We start from the raw sequence: 23,033 nt of genomic DNA on the forward strand, positions 1-23,033 counted from the left end.
TAACTCCCACAAAATTCGGACAATAACATAAATTATTTATTGGCTGTTACCGAAATAGAAATCGGGGCAGGAACGAAATTGCACCTTAAAAACAAAAGATATTGGGCATATGAAATTCATTACGTCGACACCATAGGTTAGATAATCTTGAAATGTCGAAGGCATTAGCAAAGTAATGAGCGTATCTCGAGACAAGACTTTATTGGATTTATTGACGCCATTATAAGGAAGTTCCTAAAATAGTATATTGTCTATGTAGGTCAAGAATATATCGATGGAAACTGCAGATCTAAGCGGAATTTACGCAGATATCGATTATAATACACACCTTGCAATTGTGCAGTTATTTTCGTAATTATAAAAATTTGCACCACAACAATATTTTCAGTACTGGGCACGAAACACGTACCGAACTATAGAGTATGTGCTTATGTCACACAATTATTGTTGTATTTTTGGACTGACACAGCCACACTAATTGTGTTTGATTTTGATTTATTGTGACAGCAGAAGAAATATGCAACGTTAAGTGTTAATTAAATTATCCTTGAGAAGGAACAATCTGCATGTAAATTGTGGCAAGTGTGCCTGCAGAAACAATATGTTAAAGTGACAATTACTAATGTACATACAACCACACTTAAATGCACCGACAGACAATGTGTGATAAAACAAACGGGCACAAGATAAACTTATTCGAATAATTCAAGGACACAAGTCAAAAAGAATATTTTATTATAAAAAAACTGACCTTAATATGTTGTATAAATTAATAAATACGCAATAAATTTTATTAATTCAAGGTTGTCATGTTCATGAACAGTTTATTTAAAAAAACAATTTATAAAATCACATAAAATTTTATTAAAAACCTTATTCTTCCACGAACTATTAATATAAAAGTACTTACTTTTTTATTTAAATTTTCTCCCAAATAATTTCATGAATTTTATATGTATTTATTTAATTAACTGTTTAATAATTCAATTTATTTTTGATAATTAATAAAGTCATACAAATAAAATTTATTAAAAACATTAGAAAAAAGAAGTACCAATGTAAAAGAATTTATTTAATAAACGTTTTTTTTTTCAATTCAATATTGAATAATTTCTTAACAAAATAGGAATTATAAATGATTTAAGAAAATGATCAGAAACAAAGATATAATCAATATAATATAAATTAATTAGAATAAAAAAATTTAAAATATTAAAAAACATTATTCATTCATATTATATATTGGAATTGAGTTATTCATTAATTTATTCATTCAAATTTTTTTTTATTTTAATATTCTCTTGAATAATTTTAGCAATATTACTTAAATATTATAAATTATTTCAAATAAACATAATAAGAAAAATGAATTGAGTTAAAATAGTTAAAATAGTATGGAGTTATTCATTCATTTATTGATTTTTTATTTAACTTTAATGTCTTCAATAATTTCAGCACTTAACAATTTATTTAAAATAACTCAAAAATACAAAGAATAAGTAGATAAAAGTACAAATAATTTATTTTTTCGTCAAAAATTTTTCATTAATTCATGTTTTTATTTATTTTAATATTTTTATTAAAAATATACGACTGTTAAATTGTTTAAAGGAAATGAACAAAATAACAAAAATACACTGATTAAAAAAATACTCGTAAAATAAAAACATTATAAATAAAATTTTGACGTAAAAATCAACTAAAATATATTTATTTATTATATTCTTTTATTATTTTATTTTATAATATTTTTATTTCATTCATTAATTTATTTATTTATTCATATTATAACCAATTATTTATTTTTTTATCCTATTCATTTAATTTTAATTTTATTTTATTCATTTATCTATTTATTCAGCTTTTTATATCTGATATTCTGTTGAACAATTTATTTGAATTATTATATATATATATATATATATATATATATATATATTTGATTATTTATTTTATTTAATAATTTTTTATTCTTTAACTTATTTTTTTATTTCTATATGATATATATTCTCTTCCATATTTTATCTGAAAATTTATTTTATTCATTATTATTAATTTTTTCTATATTATTCATTTAATGTTAATTTTATTTTATTCATTCATTTATTTATTCAATTATATTCTCTTTAATATATTTATCTGAAAAAAAATATTTTTTTCTTTTATTAATTTATTTATTTATGTTATTCGTTTAATTTTAATTTTTTTCATTAATTTATTAAGTCAACTTTTTAAATGTGATTTAATAATTTATTTGAAAATTAAGGTATTTTTTTATTTTATTTTATATATTTATTATTTGAAGTAAATTTTATTTTATTCATTTATTTAATTATTCACTTTTATATGCGATTATTTATTTTATTTAACAATTTATCTAAAAATTAAACTGTTTTTTTTATTTTTATTATTATTATTACTATTATTTCTACATTTAATTTTAATTTTGTTTTATTTATTTATTTATTTATTCAACTTGTTATATCTGAATATTTTCTTCAATATTTTATCTGAAAAATAAGCTATTTTATTATTTTGTTTTATTTATTATTATTAATTTTCTCTATATTATTATTCATTTTTATGTTATTCATTTATTTATTTAGTCAACTTATATCTAAATATTCTTTTTAATAATTTATCTGAAAAAAAATAAAATAATTTTTTATTTTATTATTTTATTTATTTATATATTATTCACTTAATTTTTCATTCATTTAATTTTAATTTATTTTTTTGTTCGTTCATTTATTTATTCAACCTTTTATATCTGAATATTTGAAAATTAAACTATATTTTTGTATTCTTTTATTTATTATTATTTTTTCTATATAATTTTAATTTTATTTTATTCATTCATTTATTTATTCTAAATATTCTCTTTAATAATTTATATGAAAATTAAACTATTTTTTTAAATATTATTGTTTTATCTTTTTATTATTTTTATTTTATTACTTTATTTATTTAATTTTATTCATTAATTTAATTAATTCATATTATTACTATTTTTCAAATTATTCATTAAATTTTATTTTTTTTTATTCATTCATTTACTTATTCAACCTTTTATATCTGAATATTCTCTTATCTGAAAATTAAACAAATTTTTTATTTCATTATTTTATTTTTGTATATATTATATATTTAATATTAGTTAAAATTATTGAATATTTATTTATTCAACTTTTTTATATCTGAATGTTCTCTAATTCAGCTTTTTCGTATTTTATTATTTTGTTTTATTTATATATTTTTTCTATATTATTCATTTAATTTTAATTTTATTTTATTCATTATTCATTTAATTTTAATCTGAATATTCTGTTTAATAATTTATCTGAAAATGAAACTACTTTTCTTAATTTTTAATATTTTATTTATTTATTTATTTATTTATTTATTTATTTATTTTTTAATATTATTTTTATTTATTTATTTATTTTCATATTTTATTTTAATTAATTTATTTATTTTATAAGTTATCTGGACTAAAATTTATTTCATTATTTAATTTTATTTTTTTTTTATAATTAAATTTTAATTTTATTTTATTCATTAATTTATTGACTCAACATTTTATATTTCAATATTTTCTTGATGTTTGATTGATCTGCTTAAAGAAAATAAACAAACTAAACGTAAAAATTTTAAGTAAAAGTGCCCGTTAATTTTAAAATATTATAATTAATTCAAGTTTAGTCTATTTTAAGAATTAGTAACATTCCTTAAACAGACTTGACTTATTTTAACAAATATTTAAGTAAATATATTTACTTACCAAATTATCGATCTACATAATAAATGTTTTAGTAAAAATAAATACAACAAACGATAAAAAGTATTTGTAAATATATTCTTTCATGTTTAAAAATAAATCGAAGCCAAAATCACCATTATTCCATTTAATTTATTTAATTCAAGGATTTTCGTTTTAAGAAAATGACTAATCTGTATTTGTTTACGAAAAAAATCTAAAAATAAAAATTCGAAATAGAATGAAACGAAGCTGGTAAAAATTGTTGCAAGATTTAATCGTTCAAGGACTATCTACTTATTTAAATAATGCAAATTTAATATCCCCAAGCGAATCATGTAACATAATGTGGCAACTTTAGCAACAATTAAAATATTTACCACGGACGCTGATGGTCCTCCTTGTGCAGGGCGACCGTAAATCCAAACATAGAGCCCGAATTGGACGGCGGAGTCCTGAACATCGCATAATTGAAAGTCTCAATGTTGAAGCCGGCCACAAAACACACATTCACCACCAAACACCAAAACAAATCCGACCCCCGCATCGTCCCTCTAAACCACCCTCAACACAACTAAATCGAAAAAAAACCCGGAACCGTCCCAAATCGAATCCAAAAAGCGTCGTATATCGTCAGCCGGTCCGAGCGCACATTTTCCTCCGGTCCGCGCTCCGTAGATGCTGCGCCGCAACTGGAACGTCGTCGTCGATGGGCCGAGTGTCGGCGACGTCGCCGCGGCTCGGTGCACCGGGACGCCGGCACGGCGTTACCGTTAACGCGAACCTCTGCGAGGACCCCGTCGACCCCTGCGGATCGAGGATGGCGCACTTTATGATCTACGACGGCCGCTCAGACAGATTTATCGTGCCCGTTTCGTTCGTCGTGGACGTGGTTTTTGTGCGAATTCGTTTTGTCTTTAATTTTGTGCGGACTTTCACGTTATTTATGGGACGGATCTTTTGCGGGCCCCCACTGAGAACTGACTAGGTACATACTCGAATTATTCATACTGAAGAAAAAAATAAAAAAATCACATTTCGTTAATCGTTGATATCATCTGATACTTTCGAATCCTTCGATTATTACAAAAAACATATAAAACCTTAAATATCAACTGTTTAGCATTGAATTATTCATTAATTTATTCATTAACATTTTTCATTTTATATTTTTCATATATTTTAAACTTTAATTATACAAAAACTACTATTTAAGAAGTCATCAACGTTGAGTTATTCATTAATTTATACTTTCAACATATTTTACTTTCAATTCTCTGTTAAATAATTTAAACATTTTTTTATATTTATTAATAAGACAATGAATAGAATTTGATTAAAAAAAAAAACTAAACTAAACTAAAATTAAACCAAGAACTACTAATATTAAAGTGTATTATTCATTAATTTATTCATCAACGTGTTTTCATATTAATTTCTTTACTAATTTCAACTATATATTGTACTTATTTAACCAAGAAATAAGATATAAGTAGATAACAAAAACATTTATCTAAGACGAATAAAGATTTTACTAATTTATAGTTATTCATTAATTTATTCATCAATATTTTTTCATTTCAATATTCCCTTGAATAATTTTATCAAATCTTTATATATTTACATATATTTTAATCTTCAATTATACAAAAACTGTTATTTTAGGTGTCGAATATTGAGTTATTCGTTAATAACATATTTTCCTTTTAATTGTCTCTTGAATAATTTCAACATTTCATTTATATTTACTAAACGTATATTAATTAACAGGATAATTACTAAAATTTGATTATAAAACAAAATTAAACCAAGAACTGCTAATTTTAAAGTCTATTATTCATTAATTTATTCATCAACGTGTTTTCATATTAATTTCTTCACTTATTTCAACTATATATTGTACTTATTTAATTAAGAAATAAGAAATAAGTAGATACAATAACATTAAAAAAATATTTACCTAAGACGAATAAAGATTTTACTAATTTATAGTTATTCATTAATTTATTCATCAACATTTTTTCATTTCAATATTCCCTTGAATAATTTTATCAAATCTTTATATATTTACATATATTTTAATCTTCAATTATACAAAAACTGTTATTTTAGGTGTCGAATATTGAGTTTTTCGTAAATAACATATTTTCCCTGTAATTATCTCTTGAATAATTTCAACATCTCGTTTATATTTACTAAACGTATATTAATTAACAGGATAATTAATAAAATTTGATTATAAAACAAAATTAAACCAAAAACTGCTAATTTTAAAGTCTATTATTCATTAATTTATTCATCAACGTGTTTTCATATTAATTTCTTCACTTATTTCAACTATATATTGTACTTATTTAACCAAGAAATAAGAAATAAGTAGATACAATAACATTAAAAAAATATTTACCTAAGACGAATAAAAGATTTTACTAATTTATAGTTATTCATTAATTTATTCATCAACATTTTTTCATTTCAATATTCCCTTGAATAATTTTATCAAATCTTTATATATTTACATATATTTTAATCTTCAATTATACAAAAACTGTTATTTTAGGTGTCGAATATTGAGTTTTTCGTAAATAACATATTTTCCCTGTAATTATCTCTTGAATAATTTCAACATCTCGTTTATATTTACTAAACGTATATTAATTAACAGGATAATTAATAAAATTTGATTATAAAACAAAATTAAACCAAGAACTGCTAATTTTAAAGTCTATTATTCATTAATTTATTCATCAACGTGTTTTCATATTAATTTCTTCACTTATTTCAACTATATATTGTACTTATTTAATTAAGAAATAAGAAATAAGTAGATACAATAACATTAAAAAAATATTTACCTAAGACGAATAAAAGATTTTACTAATTTATAGTTATTCATTAATTTATTCATCAACATTTTTTCATTTCAATATTCCCTTGAATAATTTTATCAAATCTTTATATATTTACATATATTTTAATCTTCAATTATACAAAAACTGTTATTTTAGGTGTCGAATATTGAGTTTTTCGTAAATAACATATTTTCCCTGTAATTATCTCTTGAATAATTTCAACATCTCGTTTATATTTACTAAACGTATATTAATTAACAGGATAATTAATAAAATTTGATTATAAAACAAAATTAAACCAAGAACTGCTAATTTTAAAGTCTATTATTCATTAATTTATTCATCAACGTGTTTTCATATTAATTTCTTCACTTATTTCAACTATATATTGTACTTATTTAATTAAGAAATAAGAAATAAGTAGATACAATAACATTAAAAAAATATTTACCTAAGACGAATAAAGATTTTACTAATTTATAGTTATTCATTAATTAATTCATCAACATTTTTTCATTTCAATATTCCCTTGAATAATTTTATCAAATCTTTATATATTTACATATATTTTAATCTTCAATTATACAAAAACTGTTATTTTAGGTGTCGAATATTGAGTTATTCGTTAATAACATATTTTCCTTTTAATTATCTCTTGAATAATTTCAACATTTCGTTTATATTTACTAAACGTATATTAATTAACAGGATAATTAATAAAATTTGATTATAAAACAAAATTAAACCAAAAACTGCTAATTTTAAAGTCTATTATTCATTAATTTATTCATCAACGTGTTTTCATATTAATTTCTTCACTTATTTCAACTATATATTGTACTTATTTAACCAAGAAATAAGAAATAAGTAGATACAATAACATTAAAAAAATATTTACCTAAGACGAATAAAAGATTTTACTAATTTATAGTTATTCATTAATTTATTCATCAACATTTTTTCATTTCAATATTCCCTTGAATAATTTTATCAAATCTTTATATATTTACATATATTTTAATCTTCAATTATACAAAAACTGTTATTTTAGGTGTCGAATATTGAGTTTTTCGTAAATAACATATTTTCCCTGTAATTATCTCTTGAATAATTTCAACATCTCGTTTATATTTACTAAACGTATATTAATTAACAGGATAATTAATAAAATTTGATTATAAAACAAAATTAAACCAAGAACTGCTAATTTTAAAGTCTATTATTCATTAATTTATTCATCAACGTGTTTTCATATTAATTTCTTCACTTATTTCAACTATATATTGTACTTATTTAATTAAGAAATAAGAAATAAGTAGATAAAATAACATTAAAAAAATATTTACCTAAGACGAATAAAGATTTTACTAATTTATAGTTATTCATTAATTAATTCATCAACATTTTTTCATTTCAATATTCCCTTGAATAATTTTATCAAATCTTTATGTACTTAAATATATTTTAAACTTCAATTATATAAAAACTATTATTTTAGAAATCATTAACGTTGTGTTATTCATTAATTTATACGTTCACCATATTTTTCTCTCAATTCTCTCTTGAATAATTTCAACATTTTTTGTCTAAATGCTAAAAATTCTTATTCATTAATTTATTCATCAACATATTTTTATTTCAATATTCCCTTGAATAAAATTGCTGGAATCAGCAAATCTATATGTTTACCTAAAGTTTAAACTTTAATTATACAAAAACTATTATTTTAGAAGTCATTAACGTTGAGTTATTCTTTAATTTATACATTCAACATATGTTTCTTTCAATTCTCTCTTGAATAATTTCAACATTTTTTGATATTTACTAAACAATATATTAATTAATAAGGCAATGAATAAAATTTGATTAAAAAAACAGAATTAAACTAAGAAATGGTAATATTAAAGTCTAAAATCTAAAAATTCTTATTCATTAATTTATTCATCAACATTTTTTCATTTCAATATTCCCTTGAATAATTTCAGCAAATTTTTATATACTTAAATATATTTTAAACTTCAATTATACAAAAACTATTATTTTAGAAATCATTAACGTTCATTAATTTATACATTCGCCATATTTTCCTCTGAATTCATGAATAATTTCAACATTTTTTGATATTTACTAAACAATATGTTATACTGATAATGTATTTAAAAATTTTTATTCAAGAATTATTAATATAAAATTTGCTAAAAATTGTTATTAATGTTAAGTTATTCATTAATTTATTCATTAACGTGTTTTCATATCAATTTCTTGAATAACTTCAACAATATATTATACTTAATTAACCAACAAATAAGAAATAAGTAAATAAAAATTATATTAAAATTATATCGAATAAATTTTATTAATTTATAGTTATTCATTAATATATTCGTTAAAACTTAAATCATAGTAACAATAAAAAGTTTCTTTATAATAAATATTGAAATTTTAGTATGTACATTTAATAAAAGTAATTCATTTTGAAGTAAAGCACAAAATGTTAATTATATTTATTAACCATAATAAATAAAAACATTAAAAGCACGAAATCAGCTTCCGAACGTTTCAGTTGGTGCATCAATTGCGCAACACCAAAGATCAATCACTTCAATTATATTTTATTTGTCCATTTCAGATAGTCTTATCTCCATTATGGTTCGATTGATCCATCCAAACTGAAAACAACAAGATCCCAATAAACAAACTAACATTAACATTCCTCAAGTTTATAATACATTTGAAGATGCACAAAGGTAATCGTCATTATCTTTTGGTTGGTTAATAGATCTGCAAACATGTAATCATCGTAAATTGTTTATTGGGTTTTCGCATTATGAGGAATCAAGCAGTAAACCATTCTTAACATACAATGTTAACATAATTTATAACAAGCAAGCTTTAATGACTTTCTAACATCATTTTCATCGAGTAATTATTTACAAATAACGTTGACGAGCGTGGGGATTTTTTTATATATTAACAATGCCTACTGATATCTTTGATATGTCGTTATTTCAGCTGTGACGGACGTTCAAGAATGTTGAGTCACGAGAGACAATCGAAATATGAAAGAATGCGTGAGATGTGTTCGATGAAATGCTTATAAAAATCATGTGCATCAAATGTGATGGTGTAATTGATATATTAATTTTAAATTGTAATCTTATAAATGGAAAATGTTATTTAAAATTAAACAATTCAGTCGTGTTACTAAAACTGTAGACAGTGTAAATTCAATGTCAAACAAAAACCCATGAATAAATTGAAAAAATGATTCAGCTTCTTAACAATTTTCATATTTAGAACATTTAAACAAAAACAGTGGTCTGGTTGTTGTTTTCTACTTACTAAAGTTTCTAATTTGTTATTCAAATTCGTGACAGACACAATAATTGCTTGAAAAAGTTATGAACATAAAATATAGTCAACACTCAGTTTATTGTAACAGATAAATTAGAGAGTTGAAGTTAATTATTGCATGTAAAATATTTTTTTAAATTACTTAATCAGTCATCATCTAAGTTTGTCATATTAAAATATATAAAAAATATATAAAAACATACTAGTTCAATAATAGAATTACTGAAAATTAAGTTTTATTTATTAAAATATATTAGTCAAATAGTCTTAACTTCGTTCAAACAAAAGCATCTAATTTATTCATAAATATTTTGTACCTAAATTAAAACCTAACTTAACCTCAATGAAGCATACCAAATAATTAAATAAATTGTGTAAAATAATATTTTGGATTTCAACAAAATAGTTTACCAATTCAGTACTTTTAGATTTTAGGTAATTTTCTTTATTGTTAAAATTTGTACGCAACAAAAAATGTATTAAAATAATGAAATAAAAATATATTATAGAAAAAAAAAACAGAAAATTGTAAAGCTATTCACAAATTTTATTACTTATTTATATCTATATGTGGCCAAAGTTTACAAATGAAATAATAAATACTATGTATATAAATTAAAACCTAACCTAACCTAACTAATATTTTCGACTTCGAGACAGACAGCATCAATTTTTAAATAAATTTGATAAAATAACATTTTACAAATAACTTGTGAAAATACTTAAATACTTTGTATATAAATTAAAACCTAACCTAACCTAACTTAAAATAAAAAAAAACATTTTACAAATAACTTGTGAAAAATTAATCTTTTTAAATATTAGACAGAAAATGTGATATGATGACACTCAAATCAATATTTTTAAGTAATACAGTTATTCACAAATTTTATTATTTATTTATATCTATTTTAATTCAATATTTCAAAAAAATAGCATAAAAATGATATAATAAATATTTTGTATATAAATTAAAACCTAACCTAACCTAAGTTAAAAGGAATATATTAAACAATTTTAAATTATGAAATATTATATTTTTCATTATCAAGTCATTATTTTTGGAATTCAAATATTTTATTTCTATTTTTATTAATTTATAACATTATATCTTTGAGTCGTAATATCTGAAGGTCATTCAGATGAGTTATACAGTGATTGTTGTTGCCTATTATTACTTACCTTAAAACACAACAATTTTTTAAAATAACAAACATTTTTCAAGTCTTTTCTAATTAGTCAAACATAATGATTCATAAATTTTATTATTTACTTAAATATATTTTAATTCAATATTTCAACAAATGAAATTATAATTATTTCTTGTATAAATTGAAACCTAACCTAACCTAATTTAAAAGGAGTATGCTAAAAAATTATATAAATTATGAAAAATTATGTTTCATTTTAACAAGAAAATTGTTTATTAAGTCATTATTTTTTTAACACAAATAAATTTTTTATTTTTATTAATTTATAATATAATAAGTATAATTTGTAGTATCTCAAGGTCATTCAAATAAGTTATACAGTGATTGTTGTTATTACTTACCTTAAACCACAAAAATTTTTTAAAATAAACATTTTTCAAGGTTTTTCAGCTGGACAAACATAATGATTTTCAAATTTTATTATTTACCTCAATTTATTTTACTCCAATATTTCGAAAATAAGTGAAAAACGGTTTAAGATTAGTGTTTACAAGTAAAATTTTAATTAATTGTTATATAAAATAAAACCTATCCAATAATAAGTTGGTCAAATATCCAATCAGGATAAAGGCCATTTTCGCCCACAGTGCGGGGGACGAAGAAGAAGAAAATGAAACCGAACCTAACCTAACCTCAAACGAAAATAAATTGTATAAAATAAAACCTAACCTAACCTAACCTAACCTAACTTAGAAGGAATATACTAAAAATTAAATAAATTGTGAAAAATTATGTTTCATTTCAATAAGAAAACAGTTCATTATTTGTAATACAATTAATTTTTTTATTTTTATTAACTTATAAGTATAATTCGTAGTATCTCAAGGTCATTCAAATAAATTATACTGTGATTGTTGTTGGGTTGTTGGGTTTTCTAACTAGTTAAACATAATGATTAATAAGTTTTATTATTTAAATTTATTTAAATTCAATATTTCGATAATGAGTGTTTACAAATGAAATTATAATTATTTCTTGTATAAATTGAAATCTAACCTAACCTTTGTTGTATAAAACAAAACCTAATCTAACCTAACTTAAAAGGTATATACTAAAAAATTAAGTAAATTATGAAGAATTATATTCAATTTCAGGAAGAAAATAGTTTATATTTGTGAAATTCAAATATTTCTTTTATTTATATTAATTTATAATATATGTATAAATCGTAGTACCACAAGGTCATTCAAGAAAGTTATATTTTCCTATTATTACTTAAAATACAAGAATATTTTTTTATACATATTTACGTATAAACTTAAAAATTAGATAGGAAGGACAGAATATATGAAAAAATTTTGAATCTTTCCTAAACAGCCAAACATAATGATACTTAAACTTCATTTTATATGTTTACTTTACTTTAGTTCAACATTTTGAAAAGTGACTAAATGTATTAAGAACGTTTATAAATGAAATTAATGATTTTTTGCATAAATTAAAAATATGTACTAAATAATTATTAATTTATTTGTGGATTTTTATTTATTCTAACAAGTAATTTGTTTTCAATAGAAAATACTACCGTTATCAGAGAATTACGTGCGAAATCCTCGAAAACCAGGTGCTTTATCAGAGTCAATAAAATAAACAACAGCAATAGAAAAAAAAGACCAGTTTATTTATAAAATTTAATATGTTATGCAAATGAATACAAACATATCACCTAATACATTATTGTTAGATTTATAAAAAATGAATACATGAAAGGGATATAAACAGAAGTAAATGAACAAATTAAAATTTCGACAACTCCTTCAATTGTAACTCAAAACCAATGTTTGGTTTCACACAATTTCTAACAACCTTTACAGCATTGTAGGCTTCGATATAACTATAATTATGCATTAACATTAAGTATCCAATGACAATAGATGTAGAACGACTAACACCAGCATTGCAGTGAACAAGGACATTGAAACGCTTCTCGATTCCCTCCCGTATGAAATCGTTGCAAACGCCCAAAACACTCCGGATGTCGGTCTCGGGCAGGTCTAGGCACTGCACCCATTTATATTTTAGCACTTGCTCCGGGTGCTTAACCGGCGCATCGACGCCGACGCTCAGCACGTAACGTATCCGATGCTCGATCAGCACGTCCAGCTGACAGCAGTCTTGCGAGCCCACATAGAGGAAGTCGAGAACCTTCGCCGGCGTCTTGTCGGGCTCGGTGTCCACGACAAAGCCGTACGAGCCCGCGATTTCGGTGCAATCGTTTTTGGTCTGCACGAACTTTCGACCGTCTACTGTGGTAACTACGGTCTTTGTCGGCTTTAGTTCGTCCTTTTTTGAAGCAATGGCTGATAATAAACTCATTGTAAATTCTTAAAAACTATACTTGGTTGTCTGTCTGGTGTAAAATTTGTTTTACAATTTGGATTTTTTGTTGGTTTTTTTTACGAAAATACTACTTGAATAATAATCTTGATGTTGTGGAAACGTTACTAATATACATACATTAAAATAAATCGTAAATGTAACTTACTAAATAATTAACATGGTAATAATTGTATTAGTTATCGGCCGAACGCGATCGACTCCTGGACTTGTTGCCTTTGCTGAGGGAGCGTGAGCGCGAGCGCGACTTCTCCTTGGACGCCTCCCTCGACTTGGACCGCTTGTTGACGGAGGAACGCGACCTAGATCTGGACCGCTCGTTCGACTTCTTCCTCGAGTTGGAGCGCGACCTGTCGTCCTTCTTGACCGACCTGGACCTGGACCTGGACTTGGACCGTTTGCCCTTGTCGCCGGCGCTCTTGCTACGCGAACGCGACTTCGACTTGCTCCTGGATCGAGAACGGCTTCGGCTGCGCGAGCGCGAACGGCGCGCCGACCTGCTGCGCGAACGGCTCCTGCTGCTGTACGAGCCGGAGCGTCGCCGTTTCGTCGTCTCGTCCTCGATTAGTCGGATGCGGCGGCCGTTCAGTTCCGTATCGTCTAGCTTTTCGATGGCGTTTTTCATGTCAGTGTACGAGGCGAACTCGACGACGCCCTCGTTGCGGTGCTGCTTATGGGCGTCCGCGTACGTCACCTCGCCGGCCTGGCGCATGTAATCTTTCAGATCCTGCCAACTGATCCGCGAGGACAGGTTCTCGACAATCAAACGATAGTTCGTGCGTGTGGGCGGGCCGTAGCGTTCGTGGGAGCGGTGGTCATTGCGGCTGGTGGACCACTGGTCTCGACCCCTTGGCGTGCCTCTGGCCCTTTCCACAGTCACACGCTCCCCTAAAAGTTTTTTACCATTTAATTCATATACAGCATCGTCAGCATCGCGATAATCATCAAATTCAACAAACCCGTAGCCGTTCTTGATGAGGACGTCGCGCATTCTGCCGTAGCCACGGAAAAACCGTTCCAGGTCGCGCTCGTTGGTACCATACGGCAAACCACCTACATAAACTCTAGATCCTACCATTGTGTTCACCGGCTCGACGGTGCGTCACTTGTCCAAAGCCTAGGTCCGTCTGTAAATCTGTTTTTTTTTTTTGTTTGCTTTGTTTTGCTTGTTTTCGCTTGCTTTTGTTCGCGGCCGCAATTGTTCACCACCACCTGGAGGATCCAAACGACGTCTCTGGCATTTATCGGTTTAATCGGGTCTTTGCGTGCTTACCTTGCAATTAGGGGGCCAACGGCAACGTGCACTACGTCGGACCTGTTAAACACAAAAACTTTATAGTATATTCACAAATACCTTTGGGGACGGCTTCGCTTGGAAGCCATTTTGCAATGTTTCCCTCCAAGACCACCGGCCGCTTCGAGGTTAAGAAACGTGTCTGATACAAAAGCCAAATAGTACGGTAAACTGATTGACTGTACGATAGTGTGGATATTTACTTTTTGTTAGCCGTCCTCTTCTGGTTGTTCACGATTAATTAGGCGCCGGTTTACGATGGCGTTTCTTTCCTTTTCATTTGAAGACGATTCAACACGGGAAAAATGTCAGCCGATGCGTCACACACTCTGGCGGAAAAGGAATGAAGCGCCCACGCCTGCCAACTCTAAAAACCTAAGTTACCACCACCATTTTTGTTGCTTATCTTAATCCGCACGGAACTATTTAAAACAACATTTAAACAACAACAAATTTTATTAAATAGCCGTCATATTTATGCTAAATTGTTAAGAACAAGTCGCCGGTAAACTAGTTTTATTATTTGAATCTAGGGTGTAACATTCAAAAAATGTTGTTGGCGGCAGTGCGCGAAATTTCTGGAATTTGTAACCGTAATTTATCAAATTTTATATTATTTATCGCGTTGTTTATTTAAATATCGTTGATAATTCGAACAGTTTGGCCGTTACAAAACGATTAACTTGTTACGCTGACGCGTTCAAAATGTCGCCTTAAACTTGGAAATTGTATTAATTGTTGAATTTCAATTTGTGGCCGAATTGTTTCGTAATAACGATAAATAATGCTTATCAAAATCCTTAAGTAAATAATACGTAATATTTAATTTACGTAGTTTCGAAGAGTAAAGATATAAATAATATAATACTATACCAATTTGTATTATAAATCACAACTGATAATTGAGGATTATGTTGACTTGAGATTCAAGATTTATTTTCTCTGACAAGTCAGAACCAACACAATAATAAAAATGGGTGGAAATAAATACGTTAATTTGCTTCCAGTCTTGCAAAATATTACAATAAAACAAGAATTTTACGTGTTAAATAAACATGTTATTGTTTACCTACTTTTTGAAAAGTAGGACAATTCAAACAACTGTTGCTTTAATATTTGTTATGTACAAAAACAGTATAAATGTGTTACTACGTTATGACTATGCAGATACTAATCTACCAAATACAAAATAATATATCTAATTTGAGTTAATCAATAAATTTGATCAAATACATGTTCAAAATAAGCTCAATTAACGTCAATTTATTTGTTATCAAGTGAGTATTTAAAAGTATACATTATTATAAATGAAACTTGAAACAATTATCGTTTAAATTATATGTTACAATTAATAATTGTTATTAGAAAGTAATTTCCTAACCTAACACACAAAATTAAATTTATTTCCTAATTGTTAAGGTATTTAATTCAAACAAATCTCTATTAATGATTGTAAACTGTTACAAAATATCTCATTTATTTACTTTGGAAGTTTTATCTATCAATATAAAATTATGGTATTGTTTATAAATAAAAATGCCTCGGCTTATATACAGCCACATTTGATATACAAAATACACACCTCCAATTAAATACAACCAAAGTATTTTATATACTCTTTAATTACTGACCATAATTGATCTAAATTTGATGGTTCTAATCAAGACTTCAAGTTTTCTCATTAGTTTTAAGCTGAGTTTAGTTCGAGAAATTATCTTAAGCAATTTTGAACAACTTTGTCGTATGTTTCTGGACATAATCATACATAAAAATTCATGTAAGTGACAAATTATTGTTGCTAAATGGTACTATTATTCTCTCACACATAAAATGGCACAAATTGTGTGTTGTTTCATGTTTATTAACACCGTAAACCATTTTCTGGAGCCTCCTAAGCTTTTAACTAAGTCAGCAATATTTAAACCTTGACTTTTCATGTTAATTATTGTCTGGAGTTTGTGACAAAAGTAAAAATACACGTTGCAACACAAAATTTATATTTAATAATACGTGATTTAATTAATAACCAAGAAAATATTAGTCATTTAAGCTAATAAATGTGTGTATAGAAATAAAACAACGACGTACATTTAAATTTATTAAAAAAAATAATACAAACAATTCATTCGAACAATTTAAAACTTATATATTTCACTGGAAATCCTGGAAGGAGCCTGCACCCTTTTACTGAAAGTCTCACGTTCCTAAAACAACCAATTAAAACCCTTAAATAACTTATATCTTTAAGTTACCATTTGGTTTGATATCCTTTCTGAAGTCTGGAGGTATTTATTGAACAGTTCCGACAACAAATCATATTCCTGAAATTATAAAACATGAAGTAAAAACACGTAAAAATAATTAGTGTACGGACTTTTTCGAAAGGTGGGTCCATGTTCATTTGCGAGTTTTGAATGGCCAACTCGTCGATCAGGTTCTTTATGGCGTACACGGCGAGGCAGAACGGCTTAGAGGTGTGCGTCAGGGGGGTTTGGAAGCCGTACAGCTCCTTTCCGTAGCCCATGGCAGCTGATAGGTAATCTTTGGTCAGTTCCGCTGCTTCCTCAAGTCTACCGGTTCTGTGGAGCAACTTAAGCAGTTCTCCGGCGTTTCGTTCCTGTAAAAACGCTTATTATTTTTATATTATGTTGAGTTAAATCAGTTCTTACCTTGTAGGAGGCCATTAGCCAGAAGGGAATGAACATTTTCATGTCGATTATTTTCCTTGTGACCACGTAATGGAGCACAGTCATGTGTGGCTCTTCGTAGGTCTCCAGGCAGTCTCGTAGAAATTGCCAGACAACGTCGGCGATTGAGTCTCGGTTTACTGGCAAGTCTGCAATGTAAACCCCATTAATTAGTCACTAAATACAACACTACACACTAAAGTACCTTGAAGGTCGTTTTCCATCAGCCACTCCCAGGCGTTGGGGTGCTCCTGCTCCGTGATTAAGACGCAGTGCTTGGCCAGGGTTTCGAACACCGGTTCGTAAGACAAATTGAACACCGTGCAAATCTTTAGGGCGATTTTAAACAGTCCCGCTTTGTTTAAAAGCAACACCAACTCATTGGGGGCTAAAACTGACAAATTAAACCCAACAACTTAAACTCATTTACTTCTTTTTACTTGTAATGTTTGTTGAAGAGGCGTCGTTAAACCTGGACAGCTTCAGTTTGGCACTGGCAAATAGTAATTCCTTTTTAATTGCGTCTATGTTGAGTACTTCGACTTGTCTCTGTAAGGTGACCACTTGCAGGTCTTCCACAGTGCCAGTTCCCGCCCTAGGTTCGATCACGATTTCTTCGTCGCCCTCCTCCGGGTCAGTTGGACGGACTATCCAGGAGTACTTTTGGTCGCACAAGTGGAGGACGTTTTTAGCTGCCAGGTAGCACTTCACCTGCTTTTCTAAAGCCTCTGGAGTGTTAATTTGGCTCAACCTGAAGGCCTGTTCGTACATCACAGACGCAGCTAAATTGAACAACAATAATCAATCAAATATAAATTTGTATAAAATCTTGTTTTACCTAATCTATGGCACAAAGGTCCCCGTTTAATTTGGTACGAGTACAAGAAGTCGTAATAAATATTGTTGACTGCATCAGCCGCTCTGGCCCTTGTTAGAAGTATGTTGGTGAAGTACTCCTCCATGCTGCCGTAGGTGAAGTTCATCAAAACATCCAGCTTCTTCTCATCCAACAAGGATTTAACCAAGTCCCTTAGGTTGTCCTTTCTTCTCTCCAAATCAGGGTTTGAATACAAGGCGTCGAAAGCCATTTCGTAGTGTTTCAACGAGAGATGATGTTTGAATTTGATTGAGTACAAAGTGGCCTGAAATTATAATTAAGTCCCAATTTTTTCGGTAAAACAAACTCACCATTAAAGGGTCGTCCCTGTCGACAACACTGAGGGCCGCATTCGCCACATTAATGGCGCAGTCTTTGGCTTTGTGGAGCTCAAACAGTTGTATTACTTTCAGATAATAGTTCAAGTACGCCTTGGTGTGACTTTCCTCGCTGATGAAGTCCTTAAGGAACCGTTCCTCGAGGAACTTGTCCAGGAATATGCCCTTAACTGCCGTCAGGAACAGGTCTAGGGCCTTGTAGTTTTCGCCGCTGGTCAACAGCGAGGCAGCCAACAGAAAGTTGCGGGTGCAGCTGTTCCACTCGCACCAATTGCTGAGCAACCTGACGTACTGCTGCAGCCACAGGTGCTGCCCACTGCTGAGCAGCCACTCGGCCAGAACCGTGCTCCCTCCCACGGGCCAGATTATGTGCCTCAGGTGGTGCAGGTAAGGCAACAACGACAGGTGCCAGTGGGCCAAGTCCTCGTCGCAGTACTTAATCCTGCCGAACGTTTTCCTGGCCTCCTGCCCGCCCGACGACGAAATGAACATCTCCAACAGCGACACCGACTGCAGCGTCTTGGTCCTCAGGCTGTCCACCGAGGTGAGCTTGATGGGCGCCAGTCTTTGGAGGCTGGCGTCGTGGTGCAAGTGATGGTGGCCCTGCAGGCCGCTCAGCCACGTCATCACGTAGCTGGCCTGCGTGAACACGACGATCTCCGGCATGCACACCGAACGCAGCGCCTCCAGCACGCTCCAGTCCAGTTCGCGGCGGTCCAGCAGCACGTTACAGATCAACAGCAGGTTGCGGCAGATGGTGAAGCGGGTCACCGCCTGCTGGCGTATGCAGCTCGAGACGAACGACACGCCCAGGTGCGAGCTGAAGTGGTGGTCGACCGACGGGTTGGTCTCCACGTGCGACTCGGCCAGGTTCAGGTTTTCGTAGCGCAGCAGCTCGAGGATTTTGTGCACCGCCTTGTACAGGTCGGTGCATTGGCCCAGCATTCCGGCCACCTGACTGGTGAACTGAAACAGCACCGTTACTTAAGTGTCTGGGTTATGATTTAATGGTTTACCTCGCTGTCCATTTCCGTGTGGATTTGCTGCACCAGGTCCGACATGACGACGTCCGGGGACTGCAGCGTGGACAGTTCACGCTCGAACGTGGCGGAGAAGATCTCGCTCATCTCTTTGTCTACGTACACAATCACTTCAAACAAATTCATCACGTCACCCACCCCATCCAAATCTACAAACACAAAACAGTAACAAACCAACGTATTTATGTATTTTATTAATTAGTACCGTCTCCCAAAAGGGGGTATTCAACAAACTGGTCCCGGTACATGTTGTCGGAGCACAAAGTCATGTGCTCCAAAGGCTCCAAAGGCCTCAGGAATGAAAACGAGGACTTCTTCAGGAAAACAGCCCCCGACACTGCGGGCAGTAAAAGCAGACCCAACGGCTTCATTCCGGCCACGTGATACTGGACGCAGCACGAGTAAAACTTCTGCCAACACCACTGAAGACATTCGATGTACTCTTGATCATTCACCACCTGCTCGTTCATCACAGTCTTGGCTTCAGCCTCCACTGCCATGCAGATGCTTTGCTTTAATACTGAGGCGGATAATGTTGTGTCTGCCATAGATGCAGACCTTCGATAAATCTAAATAAAACATTTCAATATCTTAATTATTACATCTGATACTAAATTTTAGGGTTAAGTTAGGTTACAATCATAAAAATTTAAGATTAAACAAGTTTATGAATAGAATGTAAGTACAAAATTAAGGAGGTACGAATTTAGAGGCTGAAATTTAGGAAAATAAATTAAGATTTACGTATTCAAGTACGAATTTTATAAAATATAGGTTAGGTTAGGTTTGGAATTATTCGAAGACTCACACATAAAGCCTTGTTGATGATGTGAAGAGGAAACCGTCCCGGATGAAAGATGTGCTGCAGATAAATCTGTCGGGGGTCCATTTCATCGTTAACAGTGACGGAATCCGCATCCAACAAAGGTTCCAAAACCACTGGTGTCCAATTGGAGGTCTCATAGCTGTTCGAGAACAAAGCAGCTGAGTAAACAGCACTCTCACCGTCCGAACATCTAAACGCCGACCACAGACGGTTGGGTTGCAGTGCAAAATCAATCAAGTCATTCTAAAAAGTCGATAATTAGTCAATGATTATTTTGTTGTGGGTCGTACCTCTGGTGAATGAAGGGTGTTCAGTCTAATTATCCTGATTTGTTGGCCAGTTATTGCCGGCTTTAGAATGTGGAACTGGCATCCTATGGAGAAGCTTAGGAACACTGCCAAGGTGTTTTCAGCTGTGTGGTAACTGTTCACAGCTTTTCTTAAGGCAGCTACAAAAGCCATCCAAGTTATAATTAAGACAAGCACATTATTAGCATGTTATTTTAATACCTCTTTGCACTAAACCTATGTTGCCATCACCCATCTCTGAAAGTATGTCGATGACAGCAAGGCACTGCCCTTTGGAACAAGACCAGAACTTCAAGTGACCCTCCCTGCACAAGGTGACAGTGTACAACTCGTTTTCGAGCTGCAAAATCAATAAACTAATGATGCTTTCAGCTTCATTGTTCCTCTGTCTGAATTTCTCCGCCAATCCGGATAAAAATCTGGGCATCAACGACTCGCCCTTCATTTCAATAGTTGTACATTGTCCCTCTTTAGTTTGTTTAATGAGCAGCATCTCAGTTGATGGATAAGCAAGCACGAAATAGGCTTCCTCTGTGTCCACTGACAGATACGAACAAGCCAAGTTGGGTAATTGGTCTTCTGAAACACTGTGAAGTAGGGTAGGAATTTAATTAGTTATCTGGACATACTTGCACTGTGAGGGTTGTTGAAGACATAGAATGTGTTGGGGTTTTTGGCTTCAAGGGCTGACGCCTTGGAAAATATTGATGGGGTGGATACATCATTCTAAAAAAATACTTATAATAATGATTCACTTATATTATATATTATTACTTGTCGGTAAAATCTGTCAGGGTGAGGAAATACTAATCGGTGAACGCTACAAACAGTTGGGACTAAAACTATGACGTTATCAATGCTTTCATGAATGGAAACGCCGTCTAGAATGGGGGTGTCGACGATTTTATAACGAATTCTGTTTCCTGTTAGATTTATATCCAAACTGTGCTCAACTAGTTCCAAAACATCGTTGTTTATTCGCCTGAAAAACTATTATTAGTGAATCGTAATATAAATAGTGAACTTTATCGTACCAATAAATAAATCTGTTTCTGGTGTGTGTTTTGGTCGAATCTTCGTAACAATAGCCGTTTGCCTTCTCGGCTACTTTGATATCTTGTAGTGTACTTTGGGTGCCGCCTAAAATTTCCGATTTTAAGTCTAAATTACTCGATTAATTAACAATGTACCGACCAGTGGTTAATGTAATTTCCTTCCACGAGTCCAAAACATTCTGGTCCGGTATAACTTCGCGGTAACTTAAGGAGAAATCGGTCATTTTTCGGACAAAATCACAAGCACAACTTTCAAAAGCACAACATAACCACAAATAATCAACGAACTTTTTTGGTTTGGCGGCTTGGCAACACTGTCAATCACAAATTTTTAATTAAATCCTTTTATTAAAAGTATTTAATTTTAAATTTTGTACTATTTGTTTAGCCTTCAGTATTTTAGTTTACGTTTATTTTAAAAAGTCTTTGTTATTTATTGTCAAGGTCAACAATGATCAAAAGTTTCACCGCCAATTTGACATTTGACTGTTATCTGTGCACGAATTCACACAATCAAGTGACAGCCCGTTTTAAGGTTAGTTTTACATAATAACACAAAAATGGGCAATAGCGTAGGAAACATCCCCCAAACCGGGTTCAACTTGCACTTCCACCCCGAGGTGACCCCCAGCCCATTGGAAGAACCCACCTTCGACCCCAACTTGGGATTCCCAAATGGGCGCAAGGAAAGAGGTGAGTTTATGTAATCAAAATAACAACAAATTAACCGTTTGAATTTCAGTCATGATCGCCACCGAAGAGCAGATGCGTTCCGCCAAAATACCACTGGAAGCTAGGGACTATTGTGCCCATTTATTGATAAAGTTCCAAGCCTGTCGAAAGGACAACTGGCCGTGGGCTGTGAACTGTGAACATGAAAAGCACGCTTACCTGAACTGCAAATACGATGAGTAAGTTTGTTAGTTGTAGTTGCTGTTGTTGTTACTGAAGGGTTGTTTCAGTTTTGTCATCAGGATGAAGGAATATGAACGGGAACGTCGCCTGAGAGTTAAAGCACAAGCCGAAGCAAGTGCATAATACTGTTTAAATTTATTGTAGTTATTTACTGTAAATATAATTTAAAAATACATAGCTAG

The 23,033-nt window shown here is 30.1% G+C and overlaps 5 protein-coding genes across 9 annotated transcripts in view; 1 reads left to right on the forward strand and 4 right to left on the reverse strand.

The window, feature by feature from the left end:
* LOC109602027 (integrin alpha-PS2) overlaps nucleotides 1–4,524 on the reverse strand; it is a 44,493-nt gene extending 39,969 nt beyond the window's left edge. For both annotated transcript variants that reach the window (XM_020018343.2, XM_020018342.2), the window contains exon 1: nucleotides 4,138–4,524. In XM_020018343.2, coding sequence (XP_019873902.1) covers nucleotides 4,138–4,304 — 167 coding nt within the window. In that variant the 5' untranslated portion in view covers nucleotides 4,305–4,524. The remainder of the gene's footprint in view (nucleotides 1–4,137) is intronic.
* An 8,250-nt stretch (nucleotides 4,525–12,774) lies between these two features.
* On the reverse strand, nucleotides 12,775–13,490 carry LOC109602029 (dual specificity protein phosphatase 19-like). Its single transcript, XM_020018349.2, has one exon. It carries the CDS (start codon nucleotides 13,488–13,490, stop codon nucleotides 12,912–12,914), a length of 579 nt encoding a protein of 192 aa, XP_019873908.1. The 3' UTR covers nucleotides 12,775–12,911.
* A 98-nt stretch (nucleotides 13,491–13,588) lies between these two features.
* On the reverse strand, nucleotides 13,589–15,162 carry LOC109602028 (serine-arginine protein 55-like). 3 transcript variants are annotated; one of them, XM_020018347.2, is made up of 3 exons: nucleotides 15,009–15,162; nucleotides 14,471–14,826; nucleotides 13,589–14,399 (listed from the first exon to the last, which is right to left on the reverse strand). In XM_020018347.2, exons 2-3 carry the CDS (start codon nucleotides 14,550–14,552, stop codon nucleotides 13,687–13,689), a joined length of 795 nt encoding a protein of 264 aa, XP_019873906.1. In that variant the 5' UTR covers nucleotides 14,553–14,826; nucleotides 15,009–15,162; the 3' UTR covers nucleotides 13,589–13,686. The 3 variants fall into 3 exon arrangements, with proteins under 3 accessions (XP_019873906.1, XP_019873904.1, XP_019873907.1); XM_020018345.2 differs by having other exon boundaries at nucleotides 13,589–14,826; XM_020018348.2 differs by lacking the exons at nucleotides 14,471–14,826; nucleotides 15,009–15,162 and adding an exon at nucleotides 14,866–14,999.
* A 1,728-nt stretch (nucleotides 15,163–16,890) lies between these two features.
* Nucleotides 16,891–22,321, reverse strand: LOC109602022 (nuclear pore complex protein Nup160 homolog). Of its 2 annotated transcripts, none has more exons than XM_020018333.2 (17): nucleotides 22,076–22,321; nucleotides 21,916–22,021; nucleotides 21,656–21,863; nucleotides 21,511–21,607; nucleotides 21,083–21,457; nucleotides 20,864–21,021; nucleotides 20,556–20,816; nucleotides 19,953–20,316; nucleotides 19,724–19,896; nucleotides 18,681–19,673; nucleotides 18,331–18,634; nucleotides 17,933–18,274; nucleotides 17,698–17,880; nucleotides 17,475–17,641; nucleotides 17,180–17,422; nucleotides 17,058–17,126; nucleotides 16,891–17,009 (listed from the first exon to the last, which is right to left on the reverse strand). In XM_020018333.2, the coding sequence occupies exons 1-17, from the start codon at nucleotides 22,158–22,160 to the stop codon at nucleotides 16,941–16,943; spliced, it is 4,197 nt and encodes a 1,398-aa protein (XP_019873892.2). In that variant the 5' UTR covers nucleotides 22,161–22,321; the 3' UTR covers nucleotides 16,891–16,940. The 2 variants fall into 2 exon arrangements, with proteins under 2 accessions (XP_019873892.2, XP_019873891.2); XM_020018332.2 differs by having other exon boundaries at nucleotides 21,083–21,460.
* Nucleotides 22,322–22,415: 94 nt separating this feature from the next.
* LOC109602024 (NADH dehydrogenase [ubiquinone] 1 beta subcomplex subunit 7) lies at nucleotides 22,416–23,026 on the forward strand. Its single transcript, XM_049968127.1, has 3 exons — nucleotides 22,416–22,629; nucleotides 22,679–22,847; nucleotides 22,899–23,026. The coding sequence occupies exons 1-3, from the start codon at nucleotides 22,497–22,499 to the stop codon at nucleotides 22,972–22,974; spliced, it is 378 nt and encodes a 125-aa protein (XP_049824084.1). The 5' UTR covers nucleotides 22,416–22,496; the 3' UTR covers nucleotides 22,975–23,026.
* Nucleotides 23,027–23,033: the final 7 nt, after the last annotated feature.

This window comes from Aethina tumida, chromosome 5, assembly GCF_024364675.1.
Source record: "Aethina tumida isolate Nest 87 chromosome 5, icAetTumi1.1, whole genome shotgun sequence".
NCBI lineage: Eukaryota > Metazoa > Arthropoda > Insecta > Coleoptera > Nitidulidae > Aethina > Aethina tumida.